General features: G+C 35.0%; 8 protein-coding genes across 8 annotated transcripts; 1 reads left to right on the forward strand and 7 right to left on the reverse strand.

Moving 5' to 3' along the window:
- Positions 1-72: 72 nt before the first annotated feature.
- On the reverse strand, positions 73-714 carry DAM1 (Dam1p; the record flags this gene model as incomplete). Its single annotated transcript, XM_019183818.1, has 1 exon — positions 73-714. One exon carries the CDS (start codon positions 712-714, stop codon positions 73-75), a length of 642 nt encoding a protein of 213 aa, XP_019036708.1.
- Positions 715-906: 192 nt separating this feature from the next.
- On the reverse strand, positions 907-1,959 carry SHY1 (cytochrome oxidase assembly protein SHY1; the record flags this gene model as incomplete). The annotated part of the gene is made up of 1 exon (XM_019183819.1): positions 907-1,959. One exon carries the CDS (start codon positions 1,957-1,959, stop codon positions 907-909), a length of 1,053 nt encoding a protein of 350 aa, XP_019036709.1.
- A 391-nt stretch (positions 1,960-2,350) lies between these two features.
- On the reverse strand, positions 2,351-3,319 carry ENV9 (Env9p; the record flags this gene model as incomplete). The annotated part of the gene is made up of 1 exon (XM_019182286.1): positions 2,351-3,319. The coding sequence occupies one exon, from the start codon at positions 3,317-3,319 to the stop codon at positions 2,351-2,353; it is 969 nt and encodes a 322-aa protein (XP_019036710.1).
- A 205-nt stretch (positions 3,320-3,524) lies between these two features.
- On the reverse strand, positions 3,525-4,596 carry MRPL40 (mitochondrial 54S ribosomal protein uL24m MRPL40). The gene has a single exon (XM_019186542.1). It carries the CDS (start codon positions 4,587-4,589, stop codon positions 3,690-3,692), a length of 900 nt encoding a protein of 299 aa, XP_019036711.1. The 5' UTR covers positions 4,590-4,596; the 3' UTR covers positions 3,525-3,689.
- A 1,306-nt stretch (positions 4,597-5,902) lies between these two features.
- On the reverse strand, positions 5,903-6,529 carry CDC31 (centrin; the record flags this gene model as incomplete). The annotated part of the gene is made up of 4 exons (XM_019180666.2): positions 5,903-5,943; positions 6,001-6,192; positions 6,256-6,370; positions 6,428-6,529. Coding segments are annotated over 4 exons (450 nt in total), but the record flags the coding sequence as incomplete, so codon positions are not given.
- A 2,869-nt stretch (positions 6,530-9,398) lies between these two features.
- On the reverse strand, positions 9,399-10,830 carry SPT14 (phosphatidylinositol N-acetylglucosaminyltransferase SPT14; the record flags this gene model as incomplete). The annotated part of the gene is made up of 3 exons (XM_019185922.1): positions 9,399-10,634; positions 10,688-10,754; positions 10,814-10,830. 3 exons carry the CDS (start codon positions 10,828-10,830, stop codon positions 9,399-9,401), a joined length of 1,320 nt encoding a protein of 439 aa, XP_019036713.1.
- A 2,042-nt stretch (positions 10,831-12,872) lies between these two features.
- Positions 12,873-15,026, forward strand: WICANDRAFT_35634 (uncharacterized protein; the record flags this gene model as incomplete). Its single annotated transcript, XM_019182335.1, has 1 exon — positions 12,873-15,026. The coding sequence occupies one exon, from the start codon at positions 12,873-12,875 to the stop codon at positions 15,024-15,026; it is 2,154 nt and encodes a 717-aa protein (XP_019036714.1).
- A 685-nt stretch (positions 15,027-15,711) lies between these two features.
- Positions 15,712-17,150, reverse strand: WICANDRAFT_85659 (uncharacterized protein; the record flags this gene model as incomplete). Its single annotated transcript, XM_019185923.1, has 2 exons — positions 15,712-15,885; positions 15,933-17,150. The coding sequence occupies 2 exons, from the start codon at positions 17,148-17,150 to the stop codon at positions 15,712-15,714; spliced, it is 1,392 nt and encodes a 463-aa protein (XP_019036715.1).
- Between the last annotated feature and the right edge of the window lie 692 nt (positions 17,151-17,842).

The following is a 17,842-nucleotide window of genomic DNA, read 5'->3' on the forward strand; positions in this document are numbered from 1 at the left end:
ACAGCCACAACCCTCTAACTGTCCAATTAGTTGAGGTTCCAATTCTCAAAGCCACCTTGTTATCCTCAACTCCTATCTAAAAGGTGGTCTTTTATCTTTGACAGGACCACCAACTTTAACCCTTTTACCAACGGGTATCTTACTATTATTTTTTCCTTGGTTTGCAGTAGATGCACCAATGGTACTCTGTCTCTGTCTTGCAGTGGTGCTGGTGGTAGCGATCCCAGATCTCTGCTGAGGTTGAGATGGTAATATTGAATTTCTAGGTTGTACCACGAAACTTCCATCATCGTCATTCGTCATATATGTATCATCACCAACATTGGTATTCGAATTGATGGGAACTTCTCTTTCATTCAGTATCGATTCAAGTTTTTCAATTTTTTCATTGATACCAATAACTTTCTTAAACTCTTTGAAATTTGTAGGCACTTCGTTAAATTCAGTAACGTAAGCATTCACTTGAAGTGCGTATAAGAAACTTGCAAAACTTTCATTGAAACTGTTTAGTGATTCGTGGATCTGTTGTATCTGTTGGACATTGGAGTCTAGGTCCACTAAAGAATCATTCAATTCTATAAATTGGGATGATAAATCATCTACTGGTGTTTTGTCCAGTTCAATAGGATAATGGACTCCCGGAGATATTGGAAGTACGTTGGATGGACGTGATAAACGATGTGGTGTAGTGGATCTTGATGGTTTCTTTGACATGGTCCCTATTTTGTAAGCTTTTGGTTAAAAATGTTGTTTTGTTTTGTTTTGTTTTCGATGTTTATGTTTTTTTCTTCCTGCACTTCGCGAACCCCATTTTCGCGACTCAGACGCGTTTTTGGCTACAACCGATTTTGAATATACATCGTGAATTTAAACATTTGTATGTACAGGAAAGTGGAGTTATTTTGCTTAAGTATATCTCTTTGCATGCTCCAATTTGGCCTTTGTCGGATCCATTTTTGGTTTCTTCTTGAACACCAAAAACAACAGAATGGAAGAAGCAAAACTTAACCCGTACCAAGTAGCAAGGTATTGTAAGTGGTTATTTCTGAAATCAATACTAGCTGGTCTACCAAGTGGAACACCTGCTTTTAGCAATTGATATGGACTGAACTCTTGGATATCACTAGGATCATCAACTTTCTTCAGTTGTGTTTCTTCATGTGTTTGAGCTCTACTCCATATTTTCCACCATGGTTTATCCTCTTTAACAATCTTAGTCTCCACTGGATAATCCTTCAAATCAATTAAAGCTTGAACATGAATTGGGGCACATCCAGTAGCTTCAGTCATTTCAGGAACATCAATAACATGCCAAACTCTTGAATCTGGGTCCAATTTACTCAACACTAAATTTGATTTCTCATTAATCTTCTTCAAGATGACTTCCACAGTGACTTCATGCATTGGTAATGATAAATGCTTCAATTTTCTTCTTGGTGGTAAGATATTTTCATCAGTGATAAACCCTCTTTCAATCAAAATTGGTTCACCCCCATCTGATCTAATTAAAGGAGTAAAAACCTGATAACCTTTTTCACCGTTCCTAACTTTAGGACCAACAAAGATTTCCTTAGAATGGTCATATTTACCGGTGACTAGATAGCGTCTATATTGTAAATCTTCAGCATCATCAGGGTTGATTTTCTTTGGTAATGGAATTGGAGGATATGTTAATTTATCTTCACTTGATGCAATTAAGTTATTTTTCCATTTTAATCTTTTCAATTGCCAAGTACCCAAATAAAAAGTGACTAAGGGCATCGCAATCAACAATGAAAGGAAAATGTATCTAGTAACTGAAGGTTTTGGTTTATCATTATCTTTACCTTTAATAGGCTTCCAATCAAATGAAGAGTGAACATTTGTACGACGAGCCAATAGTTGGTGACGTTGTAAATTGGCACGTACTATAGCGTGTGGCCGTAGTGCAGTTGGCAGTAATAGCCTTTTTGAAAGCATATTCAATTTATTTCAAAGAATTTTCCAGACTCGAGATCTTGGTTAATTGATAATCGTTTCCATATTGATTTTTTTTGCTGTTGTACGTTTTTCGCGAAAGTGTTATTGACACTGAATACGTTGGCAGGAATTTCATAGTTATGAAAGCTTCAAGTGCAAATAGAATTGAGGTTTTCCCTGAAAATTCAATCAAAAGTCAATATTCCTTAATACATGATACTCAAATTATTACATAAATACCTCCTTGAAGTACTAGAGCTTCCTAGAATGACAAAACCATAATATTGGTCAAAAATGCGAAATTGAAAGATGCAAAAAAAGTATTTAATTAAACAACATAGCAAAATTATTTGAGTAGAAAATGCAAAAAAAGGATTTTAATAAGCCAGGCTCAATCCAAGTCGTTAAACCCACGATCCCGTAACTGTCGCACAGTCCAAACCCAATTATAAGCAGCATTATTTATATCTGAAGCAACCCTACTGGGGCTTGTCAAGATACCACCAGCTTTGAAATAACTTCCATTCTCTTCTAGTAATGTTTCATTTGACAAAGCACATTTCAAAGTGGCATAACAACCTTCTTCATTTGAACAACCAAAGAAAAATCCAAAAACTTGGAAACAAAACCAAAAGAAAACGCCTATAATGGGCAGTCTTGTCCAATAACTAAACAAATTTGTATTCATGACAAAGCCTGGATGTACTGAATAACAATGAATATCTGGATTTTTCAATGCTAATAGTTTCATATATTGGATACCTGATGTCTTGGCCATGGCATATCTGAACCAAGTGAAGATTATATTTGGTTTGTAATTGAAATTCCAATCCCTGTTGAATCTGAACACTTCAAAATGATGACCCACTGATGAGACAAATATTATTCTTCCTTTAATCAATGGTAATAATCTTTGAGTTAATAAAAAATGTGAAACATAATTTGTTTGAAATTGTACTTCGAAATTATCCTTTGTCAAAGCAAATGGCAACGCCATAACACCAGCATTCAACACCAATAGGTCAATTTGAGGCTCAGTGGCTCTAATCACTATAGATGCAGCTTCAACAGATTTCAAACTTAACAAATCAATCTCCACAAATCTTAATTCACCAAGAAATCTTTGATTTAGATCATTCTCAACAACTGTGCTTCTTCTTCTAATCGCCTCTGCTTCAATCTCTTTAATAGATTTACTAACCCTAGTGAAGCTTCTACCTCCAATATAAACCACAAATCCATGTAAATAGAAATGTAAAACGGTATACCATCCAATACCACTGTTCCCACCTGTGACTAACGCCACTCTGCGCTCTTCTCTGGGATTGGTATAGGGTAAGTCATCTGGATTAAAGTCCATGATGCTCTTGAATATGAAGAAGGTTCAACACTGGTTGGATTTATTATGGGGAGTGGATTGCGATGAGAGGTTTGTTTGATGGCTTATACTTTTTGTTTTCGTTTCATTTTTTTTTTTTAATTTTTACTCATCATAGCGAAAAATTAGGCTGATGATGAAACATCTTGTTATTGATGTCAAGCAAGACAATATCACCAGTAGAGAAGCTAAGAATATCAAAATTTGAGATTAAAAGTGCTAGATTACATGAAAACGATTTGAAAACTACTAATAAGCCACCCCAATCATGAAAAAATATACATTTCTAAAAATATTTCTTTATATTTTGGTGATCATATTTACAAGTGTAGTCTCTTATTTTCTCATTTCTTCATAGTTTTGAAACTTCCTCAAATTGTTTAGCTTTAACTTTTTCGTGTTCTCTAATCTTTGCACCCAAGAATGCCTTCATTTCATCAGTAATATTAACCTTTGGTAATTTACTCAACTCTCTCTTTTCCTTCCAGTATGCCTTTCTTGTTTCTGATAATGGCATACTTGGTGGTGTCAATCTCTTGACATCCAATTTAGTCAATTTGGCACGTCTGTATTTAGAATGTGGGTTTCTTATTGTGAGTAGAGCATCTTCTGGGATTGAACTTTTAACAGCTGATTCAACGAAATAAGTACGTTCTCTAACGTTATCAACCTCTGTGCATAATTGGCCCTCCTCTTTTGGATCAGGTCTTGGATATGGGATATGTAGGTCATTTTGACCTTTGACTGTTCTATATTTCAGCACTTTTTTATAATCTTCATCATAATATTGGCCTTTAAATTCTAAATTTTCAACTGCAACAGTCTTCATTTGACCAGTTTTTTCATCTTCAATCTCTGCAACTAATCTCAAGTTGTCACCTGAAACGGCTCTTGGGTATGTGACAATATGAGATTTTTGACCTTCTTGCCAAAACATTTTTGGAATTGCAACTGTATTTGTTGGTCCATTTTCATCCAATATATAACCATTACCTTCAACATGACGACTCACTTTACAAATACTACCCTTTTTAGGACCTTTGACAATCATTACTCTATCACCAACTAGGTATTTCAATTTTGAGAAATCAGTTGGAATGGAATTATCAGCTTGAATATCTATTTTAACATCAGGTCTTAAAAATGGTGGATGACTTTTATTTTGAAGTTTTTCATATTGACCAAGTCTAAACTTTGGGACTCTTTTAAGATTCAATTTGAATCTTTCACCAGCCTTGGATAAGAATGACATGACGAATTATGAAAAGTTTAAATATAAAGAAAACTGAGATGATATCTGATCAAGTATTTCATCAAAATGATTTTCTCGAGTACATTTGAATTTTTCAACAACTGAAAAAAAACTGGCCTGTATTACATAATCAAAAATCGCGGAAAAAAGATCAACACAGGGTAATAAACTGAGACTTCGCGGCGAAATCTCAGATTTGACTGAGAAGGCATCAAATTACAACCTCAGTAAAATAACAACTTGATTCGTGTGACTACGTGCTAAAGATTTTGATGTTAAATGATAAATGATGTATTGCTAGATTATTGTGAGATCTTATCAAAAGGATCTCACTAATGAGTCTAATGCACCATTTGGTGATACAAGATTGTCATATTCATTTTCAATTGGGCCTGCTAAGAAGAAACCACGGATTGAATTGTAGTGACTGAGCTTGTAAGGATTCCTAAGAATCTATTTGGGAGGTCAATTATAAACCTTTTCATTAACCAGCGCTTTAAATACAATGGTTCACTAACGCTCTTCACTTAAACGATCGGCTAACATCAAATTTAGCCATAGAACATTTAATTTGCCTGGTGATCGTAAGCATTATTATTGATTATTCCCTGTTGTCTTTTTATACTTTTCCCAAACATTAAGCGCCGAGATTGCACAGGCTAAATGAGAGGCACGTGATCTGTCAGTTAAAGAATGCTATCCAGTAAATACAAAGAAGATCACGCTTAAATTGGTAGAGCGCTTATGTGTTGAGTGATTCCGTAATTGAATCGATTTGGCTACATGTATTGAATAACTTGAAAATGATCTGGTGAATAGATTAAAAGCAGTGATTATCCCAAATTGACTTGCAATACTAACCTATTCAACGCATATAAATGAAGTTCACCAATGGGCTCTAGACTGGTATTATGAATACCATGTTTAAAAAGACACCACTGTTCACGAAGTTGGTGGATCACGACTGAAAGGTTCACCGAACGAGTAACTCAAATATAGAAGCCCGGAAAGATTATTTCCTTTCTGATAAGTGGATTGCTCATATCATAGTTGTTTCTATTTATATGTAAGCAGAAAAAGTTTTAAGGTAGAGGCCAGAAAGTCTAAAGGAAAGAAGAAAGAAACAGAAAACGTCGAAATATATATCATCCACAACGAAGTTAGCCGCCAGGAAATGACACAAAGCCAAACAAATCCAATTGCCTAATCCAGTAGTTTCTAATTCTGTAAAAAGAAAAACAAATTACTCAACGTTCTTATTATAACCAGTTTATATTATACAGCCAGTGCAATCTCAAGCAATGGGGCTCCTCTCAATTATCAGTACATATGCTTATGAACTCTTCTTCATTGACTGTCACATCTAGTTAGTATATCTTATCTTCACCAAAAAAACAACCATAATACTCACTTTCACCATCATTATCCAAATCAAACTCATCAATCATAGCTCTTAGCTCATCATCTGTCAAGTTTTCACCCAACTCTTTGGCAACTCTCCGTAGGTTACGTAGACTTATTTTCCCTGTATTATCATCATCAAATAATCTAAAAGCACGACGAATCTCTTCCAATGGATCTCTATTCAACACTTTTTCACCCACTGATTCCCATAGTGTTAGTAGCTCATAATTTTTCTATCATACCGCTGGCTTTGAGTACTTACTTATAGCAAAGAAATCTTCATAATGCATTTGATTTCTATCATCTCTGTCAAATTCATGTATGAGGTCCAAAACTTCCTGTTTGGAATAATCAAATCCTAAGGCTCTAATAGCAACCTACCCCCAACAAGTTAGTCACATAATAACAATCACTTCAAATCACTTTCAACTCACTTTCAATTCATGATAATCTAAATACCCATCATTATTCATATCAAACAAGTTGAAAGCTTCCCTGATCTCTTGTTTTTGCTCTTCGAGTAATTCCTTTTTCAACTGTGATGGAGCACGTAATGACGCACCTGTTTGAATGTTTCCTCCTCTTCTTGGAATGGACATGTTTGATACCTATTTTCTTCCCAGTTGATCTGGTTTGTTGATTAAGGAAACGCGTAAATAAAAAAAAACCTGAACCTCATAAAAAAATTGGCTGGTGTGGCGCGTAACATCGATTTTTAAATGTAAACAAAAAAGTGATTGATCAAGTTTTCTTTCCTTCTTAGTCGTTCTTTGATTCGATTAACGTTGTTGGGGGAAAATGATAAATGTTGGCTCAAGGGTATTGTTCAAAGGTGAGCCAGGCGTTGTGAGGTTCGTTGGTGAGACTCAATTCGCCCCCGGTGTTTGGATAGGTGTTGAATTACAAGAAGCTAATGGTAAAAATGATGGGTCTGTTAATGGTGATCGTTATTTCCAATGTCTTGATAAGCATGGTGTCTTCGTAAGGGAAGGTGTACTTGAGGTGGTTGATAATGATGATAATGAAGCGTTACAAGTTGAGAAAGTGAGAGATGGTGGTTCCAGAAATGGTTCAAGAGCTCCTTCAAGAATTCATTCAAGGTCATCTGATGTTGGTTCTGATGAGACATCGAGATTGAAATTGATTATACAAAAGCTACAGGATAAATTGCTGGTGATGAGGTCTGATATTGATAGATTGAAGAGTGAGTTGGAAACCAGTCATTCTCAAAATACAGATATGGAAGATAGGCTCTTGAAAGCAGAGGAAGATCTTGAATTATCAGCAATTGATAAAGAAACTCTTGAAGAGCAGAATGAACTATTTAAACAAGAGATTCAAGCTTTAACAGAACAAAATAGAAGTATATTAGAAGAGATCAAGTCATTGAATAATGAACTAAACATAGGCGCCAACATCAAAGATTCTTCATTAATGAACGAATCAACTGATTCATTGATCAAAAGAAACGCACTACTTGAAGAAGCATTGATCAAACTTAGAGATCACACGGATAATGAGAAAAATTCATTAATGCAAAAAATCAACCATCTAGAGAGTAAATTACAGCCATTATCAAATATTGAACTTCGGTATAATGAAACTTCTCAAAAATTAAAAGATGCAGAAATAATCATTGCTGATTTGAGAAACCATATTGAAACGTCAATCCATTCTACAGAGATTATTGAAAGATTAACAGATCAAAACAATACCTTATTAGAAGAAAATCAAAAATTGAAATCATCAGTTAAAGAATTGGAAGATTTGAGGAAAGTTGATGAAGAAATTGAAAGGTTCCATGTTGAAACTGAATCACAATTACAACAGGAACTTGATGATTTGAAAAAATACTTGAATAATGAAAAACAAGGCGTTTCTTCTCTTGAAGAGAGGAATAAAAAACTTTATCAACTAGCACAAGAATTACAAACAGTTATCACAAATCTTCAAAAGACTCAACCTCCGAAATCATTAGATCCAATTGAGAAACTAACCACCACATCACATCACAATATAGACTTGGAACTCAAGTTGAAGATTCTGAAGGCTGAAGTTTCTTTCAAAAATCAAGAATTGGAACAGATTGAAAAAAATTATGGTAAATCAGAACAATCATCATTGATTAAAACGATGATATCACTTCAAAAATATTCGGAAATCTATCAAATTCTTGCATCATACATAACTGTTGAATCGAATGATTTATTCATCAGTCTCCTTAGTGTTCAATTGAAACTTTCCTTGATGCAATTTTCATCATTCTTGAAATATTCTTCCTCAAAATGTGAACATTTCATAACTTATAAAGAGATTAAATTAGTGGACCTTGAAACCATTACTGAAAAATTGACTAATAATATAATTGATCAAGATTTCAGAGATATACCTGATTTAAATGAACTTGGATTGAAAATTGCTCAACAGTATGATGATATTGAATCCGTTTTTGAGAATAAGTTCAAGCTGAAGTTTCAAGTAGAGCAAGAGGTTCAATGCATGGATATTCTACTGCTGTTGATTGATTTGTTGAATAGTGAAGCAGGAAAGAATCAATATGTTATCCCAATCCAGGATTTGAACCAACTGTATCAATTGACAAACGCAAGGAAAATAAAGTTGGAAGCATTATTAAACAAGTTGGAAGCGGTTGAGGAAGATATTTCAAAATCTAGCATCTCTTCGATATCACCCAATTTGAAAGATTTTATTGAACTTTTGAAATCAGAAGCTACAATCTTGAGCACTGAAAAGATGGAGATAAGTACACAAGTTGATGCACTATGTGAAATATTGCAAAACCATAGTAATCAAGAAGTTGAATGGGAAGTCATCTCCACAAATAATGATTGGTTTTTGAAAAATATTGAGAAAAATGGTTATGCTTCACAAGAATTTGAACATTTACAGCATGAATTAGAGGTTTCAAAGCATGAAATTGAGAAAAAAGATAAACAAATTGAGGAAATCACTTTAAAAGTTGATGTTTTGAATTCAAGATTAATGATCACAAAAGAAACAGAGACCCAATTGAGGAAATTCAAACAAGATGTTGCTTCATTATCCAAAGAGAAAGATGAACTAAATAAACGGGTCAAAGGTTTATTAGACTCAAATCATCAACTTACTTCAGAATTGCACAAGGCAAAAGATAACGCACTACTACATAACTCTCAATTTGAATCATTACTTGAACAGAAACAATATAATGAAAAGGCAGAATTGGTATCGGAACTCCATTCATTAAGAAAAGTTGTTAGAACATTAACCAAAAGACATCAACCTGATAGAACTTGGTTGAGAACTGAATTGCCGAAACGGAAACCATTTGAGAAAACAGAAGCTGATGAATTGAGATTAATAGCAAGAGACTTACAAAGAGCTGTACTAAATGCTAAAGTTTATTCAGTTTGATGACTTTTTTTCCTGCACCTTGTTTTTCCTTGGCCATTTTTTGGCTATATCAATATTTTCTCTTGGATACCACCATTCTAATAATGCATACAAGAAAATATCCACTATAAAGCATAATACAAAAAGTTTACCAGCCCATGCCCCACATTTATAGTATTTCCAAAATTGTTCCAATGTAGTTAATTTATAATCCTCATCAATCGAATCATAAACATTTTCTGTTCTCATTGCAACATCTTCCCAACCATACATGGTTTTCACTTCATCGTGAAATTTGGAAGTATTCACTCTTCGTTCCTCAATTAATTTTATAGCCCTTAATGTACTCTCAACTAATGAATCCACTGCAGGATTGGCAAAGATTGTCATATCACTAGGCAACACTTCTGGGATACCTCCAACCCTAGTTGTAACCACCAATAATCCACAAGAAGCAGCTTCAACTAATACTGTTCCGAAAGCTTCAGTTAGTGAAGGATGTAAATAAATATGACCTTGCACCATAACATCTCTAACTTTTTCATGCTTGACACCACCTATAAGCTCTACTCTATCCTGTAATCTGTTTTTTTCAATAGTTTGTTGTATGTCAATAAATTTCGGGCCGTCACCTGCAACTAAGAAATTGACATTTGGATCAGCTTGACAAATTTTGGGTATCATCCCAGCTAGTAAATCTGCGCCTTTATTAGGGAACAATCTTGAGATAACCACTATAGTGATCCTGTTTTTTTTAGGTGCTGATGGGTCAGGTAAGAAATCACTTGATATAACAGCATTGGGTATAACTGAAACTAATAATGGATCTATAGCACCACGTAAAACAATATTTTCCTTACAAGTATTTGAAACACAAATAACCCTATCTGTGCAGCATGATGTGAATTTCAAGGCTTTATTACCCAATATACTTCCAGTATCTGCAAATCCATACAATGAATGATCAGTCAAAACTGTCTTTAATCCCATTATTGAACCATGGAAAACAGCCTCATGAGCCAAACTACTCATTGAAGCATGGCCGTGTACTATATCTATTGATTCTCTTATGAATATGTTTCTCAATATGGGGAAAGCTGAAAACACAGTTGGGAAAGTTGTTTGTCTATAAAACACTAGGAATGGGATATAGTAAACTTTCAACCCATTAGTCAATGTCCTCACACCACGTCTTGAATTGTATGAATGTGTTATTATGACCACTGAATGACCTCTTGCTATTAGTTTCTGTGTGGTTAGAATGGGTAAGCTTCGCTATTGTGATAAAACATTCAACATACTTGAGATAAATGATACATATGGAACTCAACACCGCCTGGTTGAGGGTAGAAAAAATCACACACCATCCTGAAAATGATCATTAGTAAGTAAATCCTTTTCCTCATCAATCTCAATGGCATCCATACGCTATATTATAAGGCATTTTGAATCCTTTTAATGGTCTAATCACTATTGATTGTTTATTCTTTTTGGGTTTAGTGAATTTGTGGTTTTTTTTTTCGCGAAACGTCCAAATCGGGACGTTCAAACGCTTCTAACCATTTGACACATACAAAAAAGGAGTTCAGTAACTTTTGCCAGTCATACTATTGAGGTTAGAAACCACCGAAACAAATGCTTATCCATTGTCTATGATTGCTTAAAACCCAATATTACTTCAAGCTCAGGCGAGCTATGACATAAGTGCCCATCTTCAGTTGGGTGGCTTGAAGATCATGGTCTTACCTTCTTTCACCGGCTTTGCTTGATTATCTCATTGACCAATAGCTTCAATTTCACAATTAAGTATCAATCCAAATCCATTCAAATTTGTTTCCCCCTGTGGTTCATGGCTCTTTTCATAACTTCTCTTTTTGCTGGTACAGATGATGTCACGGGACCAGGAATGGTTATAAAAGAACAGAGATCAAAATTAGATCAAGAAGTTTCCTCAGCGGCTAACAAAACAACTTGTTCTTCAACAACACCAAAGGCCAGAAAAGGTACTTGAATCCTTTGCAAGAGATGGTTATAAAACATTTGTGGGGGAAGAACCCTGAGGTTGATCCAAGCGTCCATGTTGATGTTGTTCACTGCCATGGAATCATCAAAGGTGACTCAAAGAAATTGCTCTTTAGAGATTATACAAAGTTTCTTGAATTTATTCTTGTTTTGTTCCATTTCGTTTCCGTCTTGCTACTAATTGCTGATTTTATTTGGAAGCTGTCAATAATTCGTTCATGTTGGAAACCATTCTATGTTCAAGGGGAACTTTGGGGGACGTTTAAATTCGTGTTGAATTTTGAAGTTTTAATTGCAACGTGGTATTTTGTTTACCCATACGTTCTTGGAGTGTTACGCTTCATACCATCAAAATTCGGTATTTACATCATATTTGGGAATAAGAGCGAGTGTGAGGTTGTGTTGGAGACCTTGAGGGACAATTTTCTTTTGAATTACATTCTTGAAACTTCACAGCCTGTTGAATCATTACTTCGTCTAGAAGTGGATCAGTCCCATTCTGTCATTAGCTCTATAGATCATATTGATGTTTGTGGTGCTTTGTCCATCCTCTATGTTAATAAAACATGGTCAAATTTTTCAATTTGGGTATGTTTATCAAAGTATTTTATCAATTCATTACTAACTCATACTATTTTAGAAATATTTTACTCGATGTCTCTCCTTGTCTTCCCAGTTTTATCGATATACAGAAATTGCAGAATGTTTCAATTTAACAAAGTCAGTACTAGATAATAATGATGAGCAGTCCACAGAACTGCATCACAACAACCTGGAAGCCTCTGATAATAAATCCAATAACTTGGGAGAGAAGCTCACCCACTGGGAAACCTTCTTATACGGTACTGATCGAATGGCTGCGTATGATCCAGAAAATCAAGTGGTCCATATTATATGTCATTCTATCTTCAACCCAACTTTCCCAGCAATGTTTATATTTCCAAGGATTGTTCCGATACTTTTATTCATCTCAGTCGTACTGAACAGTTTCATCTGATCACCATTATATTGATTTTTGCTTCTTGTTCATCTATAATTGTCATGTCTTACGATCAATCTGTCAATTCTGTCGTAGCAAGTCTCGAGACTAATTGTTCGTGTAAAAGAGCCGAGACCCTTCTAGACCCTGTTCTTCCCGCCAAAACTCACGGGTCTCGGGATCTCCTAGACCCGAGGATTGCCTCCGCCTAAATTCCAAGAGAAAAAAACAAAAAGATAAAACAACACACAATTTTACTAATCTCAACACAATTTGAACCCAAAGACCTGTTTTACATACCCACCAACCCATCCTATTTCAATATGGCACATCACTACGAGGAGCTTCCCGCCAATCCACCAGCCTACGAGGATAATAGCAGAGGGAGCAATAACAACAGACCATCCGAAGATGACGATGATATAGAACAACACGCTGGTGAACTTCGAGGTTCACAAGATTCATTAGCAAGAGAGATTGAGGAGATGGAAGTGGATGAACCTGGTTCTTCAAGTCGTCTGAGTGGATCATTATCAAGAGCTAGATTTGCTGGTCAAAGAATAGCGTCTCAATTCAATTCCAAAATCATAACGCCAGTTCAAAGAATATTGGATCCTGTTGCTGAAGGTTATTCATACGTATCTAGGAAATTTGAAGCTTATTTATCTAAATTAGGGAACCCATTGATATTGAAAAGATTCGCATATGTTATATTCATATCGGCTATCATCTACTTCATAACTATTGCTGGTCTGTTTCCAACTGATAACTCAAGACAGTTTGGTTCATTTAGTGATCGTGGATTATTGAACAATTTCATCAAAGATTCGATTGACTTGAAATCTATGGAGGAAAGTTTGGAGTATCTTTCATCAATCCCACACCATGCTGGTACTTCTGGAGATTTAGTATTGGCTAGATATGTTGAATCATTCTATAGGGAACAGAATCTAAAACTTGTTGATTTTGATGAATTGAGAACTACATTAAATTTCCCAAATAAAACAACACTAAGCTATGGAGATGTAACCATTGACATAACTGACCAATTCAATCCATTATCAAAAGATGAAAAAGTCACTGGTAATTTGATTTATGCTAACTATGGTCGTAAACTTGATTTTGAAAAGTTACAAAGTAAAAAAGTACACTTAGAAGATTCAATTGCTATCATAAAATATGGTAAAATACCAACAAGTTCTCAAATTCTATTAGCTGATACCTTTGGCTGTAAAGGTGTGTTGTTCATTTCAGAAAATGATGATTATCCAGATACCTATGAAAGAAGAAGTGTTGGAATTCCTGAATTTTATTTAGGTGATCCATTATCTCCAGGATGGTCATCAAGTCAACTACCAAATAGAATTAGCATGAAGGATGCAAGCATTGCAAAGATACCTAGTGCTCCATTGACAAGAAATCAAGCCAAACCATTATTGGAAAGTTTAAAATCTGGTGTGAAGTTTGATGATGAACAATTTAGTGGTGATGGTCAAACATTTGAAGTCACTTTGGATAACCATGTTGTATTTACAACAGACCATGGTATTTGGAATGTTTTAGGAAAGATTGAAGGTAAAGAACAAAGTGATAAGGCGTTGATCATTGGTGCTCAAAGAGATTCTCCTTGTAATGGTGCAATTTTCCCAAACACAGGTACTACGGTCTTGTTGGAGTTAGTTCAAGTTTTCATGAAGCTAAAGAGAAACTTCAATTGGACTCCTCTGAGATCTATTTATTTCATTTCATTTGATGCTTCAGAGTATAATTTTGCTGGTGTTTCAGAGTTGATTGAAGGAAAGACTCGTGAAATAAGAAAAGAAACAACTGCTTATATTGATCTTAGTGAAGCTGTTGCTGGTGATAAGTTGGACATTGCACTAAATCCAATATTCAAGACCTTATTTTCTCAATATCAAGAAGAATATGGTTTTAATTTACATTCATTACAAGAGTACAAGAATTACGTTCCGTTCATTACTGAAGGTGTTCCAGTTATTGATTTTGGTTATAAAGGTTTAAAATATCCAAAATACACATGTCAAGATACTTTTGAAGAGTTTAGAAAGATTGGTGATAAAGATTTTTCAAAACATGCTAAACTAGTTGAATTGATTTCTAAAGTTGCTTTGAATATTATCGAAGATCCATTACTTCCATTTGATGTCACAGAATATGTCGAAGGATTAAATGATATTTTCAAAGATTTACAAAGATATGCACATGATGTTGATGCTGGTCATAAATTGAGGTTTGACCCAATGATTGAAGGAATCTTGAAATTCAAAAGAGTTGGAAAAGAATTAGAACTGTGGATCAAAGCTTGGAAAGATATCGTTGAGGAAGATGGTGGTAATGAACCATCTCTGCTGGCTGTTCATAGATGGAACTGGAACTCAAAATTGAACCAAATCGAGAAATTATTTCTCGTGGATTTGGGCTTGCCAAAACGGAGATGGTATAAGAATTTGATTTTTGGACCTCAATTTTGGAAACCAGAAGAGGGTGACTATGAATGGTGGAGCTTCCCAAGTATTAGAGATGCTATATTCGATCATGACTGGAACTTGGCCCAGCAAGAGATTGATCGTGTGGGTATGGCATTATCTGAAGGAGCTAACCAATTCATTCAAGGATGATGAGATTTATGCATCATTGCTTCCGGTTTCTTAATGGGGATGAAGGTTATTTACACTTATATTGGATTGTTTTTAATTTGATTTTATTGGTTTGTTTGATCTTTAAAAATTCCACTCGTAGAAGCTTTTGACATGTTCAAGTGTCAATATTAATGTAACTACAATTCGAGTGTAACTCAATAACTTCAATACATTCATTCACTCATGCATTCATTCTCATATGCTCTATAGGCTAGCTGTGCACGTTTTGGATCTATTCATATTGAAGATTAGCCGCCTAAAGATGACACAAATTGAATTAAAAACAAATCAACGGATACTACCGCCTTATTGCCAGGGCGACATCTCTTTGATGGTGATGATTAACATTAACGGCGGCAAAACAACCCCATCTCGAGTTCAATTCGTAGTGGTCTAGTAACGTTTAGGCCATTATACTACTTGTATTCAGGGGCTTCATTCAAAGCCGACTGAATGTGATTTCGAATTTTGACCGTTTTCTGATGCTGATGCTTTGACAGGTCTGAACGTTGTGGGCAGTGGGCACCACCTACACCATTGTTGGTGGTTCTGCTGCTAAAGAACTAAGCAGCCACAGGCGGTTCTTCGCAGTTGATTAGAGACAGAAGAAATAAGAAAGAATATACGCAAAAGTACAGATTTTACAGAGTAGTTATACCTTGATTTAACTGGACCTTGCAGGTTTATTGATGACAATCATTTTGGGTTTGATGAGCTCAAAAGCCTCTTTGTTTTCCCAATCATTTGCATTGGTCTTCAATCCTAAAGTCACCAACGAAGTGCTAATGTGATCTGAGGAGTTTATAGTGCAAGCTTTAACCAATTCTTCAACCAAGTTCTCAGTTTTTTTTTTGTCAAAAACTCCTTGGTCTCATTTCTCTGAACATTGAAAGCTTTGAAAAAACAATGTGCAAAGCAAAACGCTTGATTGTGTTCCATGTCTCGATGGCGCAGCATAACTGCAAGATTAATTCTTCTCTTGATTCTAATTCCTTCAAATCTATCGAACGTTTCAAAAACATCATTCAACACTGACTGTGCTTCTTTCTTGGAGACGCAATTAGCAAGATTCATTCTCTTATTCTCACAAAACAGCTGAAGAAATCCAGAGGTTAAAAGAATTTGTTTGAAAATTGGCCATCTATTTTGAATTTCAAGATGATTTGAGGTGTTAGAACCACTTGTATCAAGATATTGACGATGAAATAAAAAGTCAGCGCTCAATTGGAAAGAAGCTGATATATATTCTGCTCTTGAGCTTGCACGTCTATGTTCAAGAGAACCTCTGTACATGTCCAAGGCGGTTGAACTGGTAGACTTGTGGAAATGTTCAAGACTTGTACCAAAAAAATTTGAAAACACTTTGAATGGTTTTGGTTTGATACTCAAGTAATTGTTATCAGGCCCAACACTGTATTTCTCCAAAATTTTCCCGAATAAAGTATGCTTTGAAGTTCTAGCAGTCTGAAATTCATCTAAAAATAGTAAATCAATGTTGAACGACTTGACATATTTTTTCATAATAGAATTTTCATTGTTCATAACTCTAGTGCAAAATAATAACAATGATTTAACACTCTTAAAAACTTGTGTATCCCTCTGTTCTTTTCTGCTCTGCATCTCAGGAAAGTGTTTTTCAATATAATCTGGATGGAATTCAAGATCCAGGACTTCGTAAGCACTTGAGAATGCTCTATTGTAAAGCTCAAGTTGACGAGGAGCTGTTATCCACTGTAAATTTTCCCATTCTCTTCTGATTATATGTACGGGTGCCGTTGGAGGCACATTTCTCCTGGGTATCCTTAAGTTGAAGATAAATTCTCGAAAACGGTATTCTCTGAACATGTGTTTTTTGTACTCTTCATCATTTGCAAAGCTTTTGACATAGTTGGTTGAGCGAAGGGGAATCAAAGCATAAAAATCAGCCTTCATTATACGCTCTGGGCCAAAAATTTCAAGAAATGTTCGGTTCAAACTCAACACATTTGTGTAATTCTTACTCATGAGTTTTGATTGATCATCAGAATCTATATAGATTCTAAAAATTTTAGTCAAAACCTCTAATGGGAACACTGTGTAATTATCAACTGGGAAATGCGACATTGAGAACTTGCTTGCTTCAATCAGCTTTGTTGATTAACTGCATAAGATTTTTTATGATGCTACGTTGTTATGAAAACACCCAGGTTTTAAGTATGAGAGGGAAAAGACATGAGATGTTATCTTGAAACATCTCTGAGAACTATTTCAAGGTTCGTGAGAGCCCATCATGACATAACTAAACCCAAAGCAAGAAATTACCTAATAAAACATACAAACTGTCCCTTTCTCTGGCCAAGTTTTCAAATAGAAAACATGATGGTAGAAGGACCGAATGCCCCTGAAAATTGATTATTGGTCAACGCGACTTAGTTACTAGCTGTCATTCTCCACGGGTCTTTGAGAATCAATTTCGCGAAGACGACTTTTATAATAATCACAGGCGTACAATTTCCAATTTGCGAAGTCCTACGAGAAAACGAATTAATAGAGCTATTTCATTAAAGGAATAATGTAGACCATGAAATATCGGATACACTGAAATGGCTCTTTTTAGGCTCTTTTGCGCCATTATTAAATTAATTATGTCGAGCTGGTTTATACACAATATGCAGCGCCAGCTAGCTGTACCTAATTCATAAGAAAAAAATAATATTTATATATTAATAATTCTTATCCGGCCTGCACTAGCATTAATAATTTTTACTATTAATTTTATATTTATTTATATTTTTATATTATTAATTTTTTAGTTT

The sequence above is a fragment of the Wickerhamomyces anomalus genome (assembly GCF_001661255.1).
Source record: "Wickerhamomyces anomalus NRRL Y-366-8 unplaced genomic scaffold WICANscaffold_6, whole genome shotgun sequence".
NCBI classification, from domain to species: Eukaryota; Fungi; Ascomycota; class Saccharomycetes; order Phaffomycetales; family Wickerhamomycetaceae; genus Hansenula; species Hansenula anomala.

Coding starts and splice junctions, on each gene's coding strand:
- MRPL40 (XM_019186542.1), bottom strand. CDS start 4,589: ATGTCATTCTTATCCAAGGCTGGTGAAAGATTCAAATTGAATCTTAAA.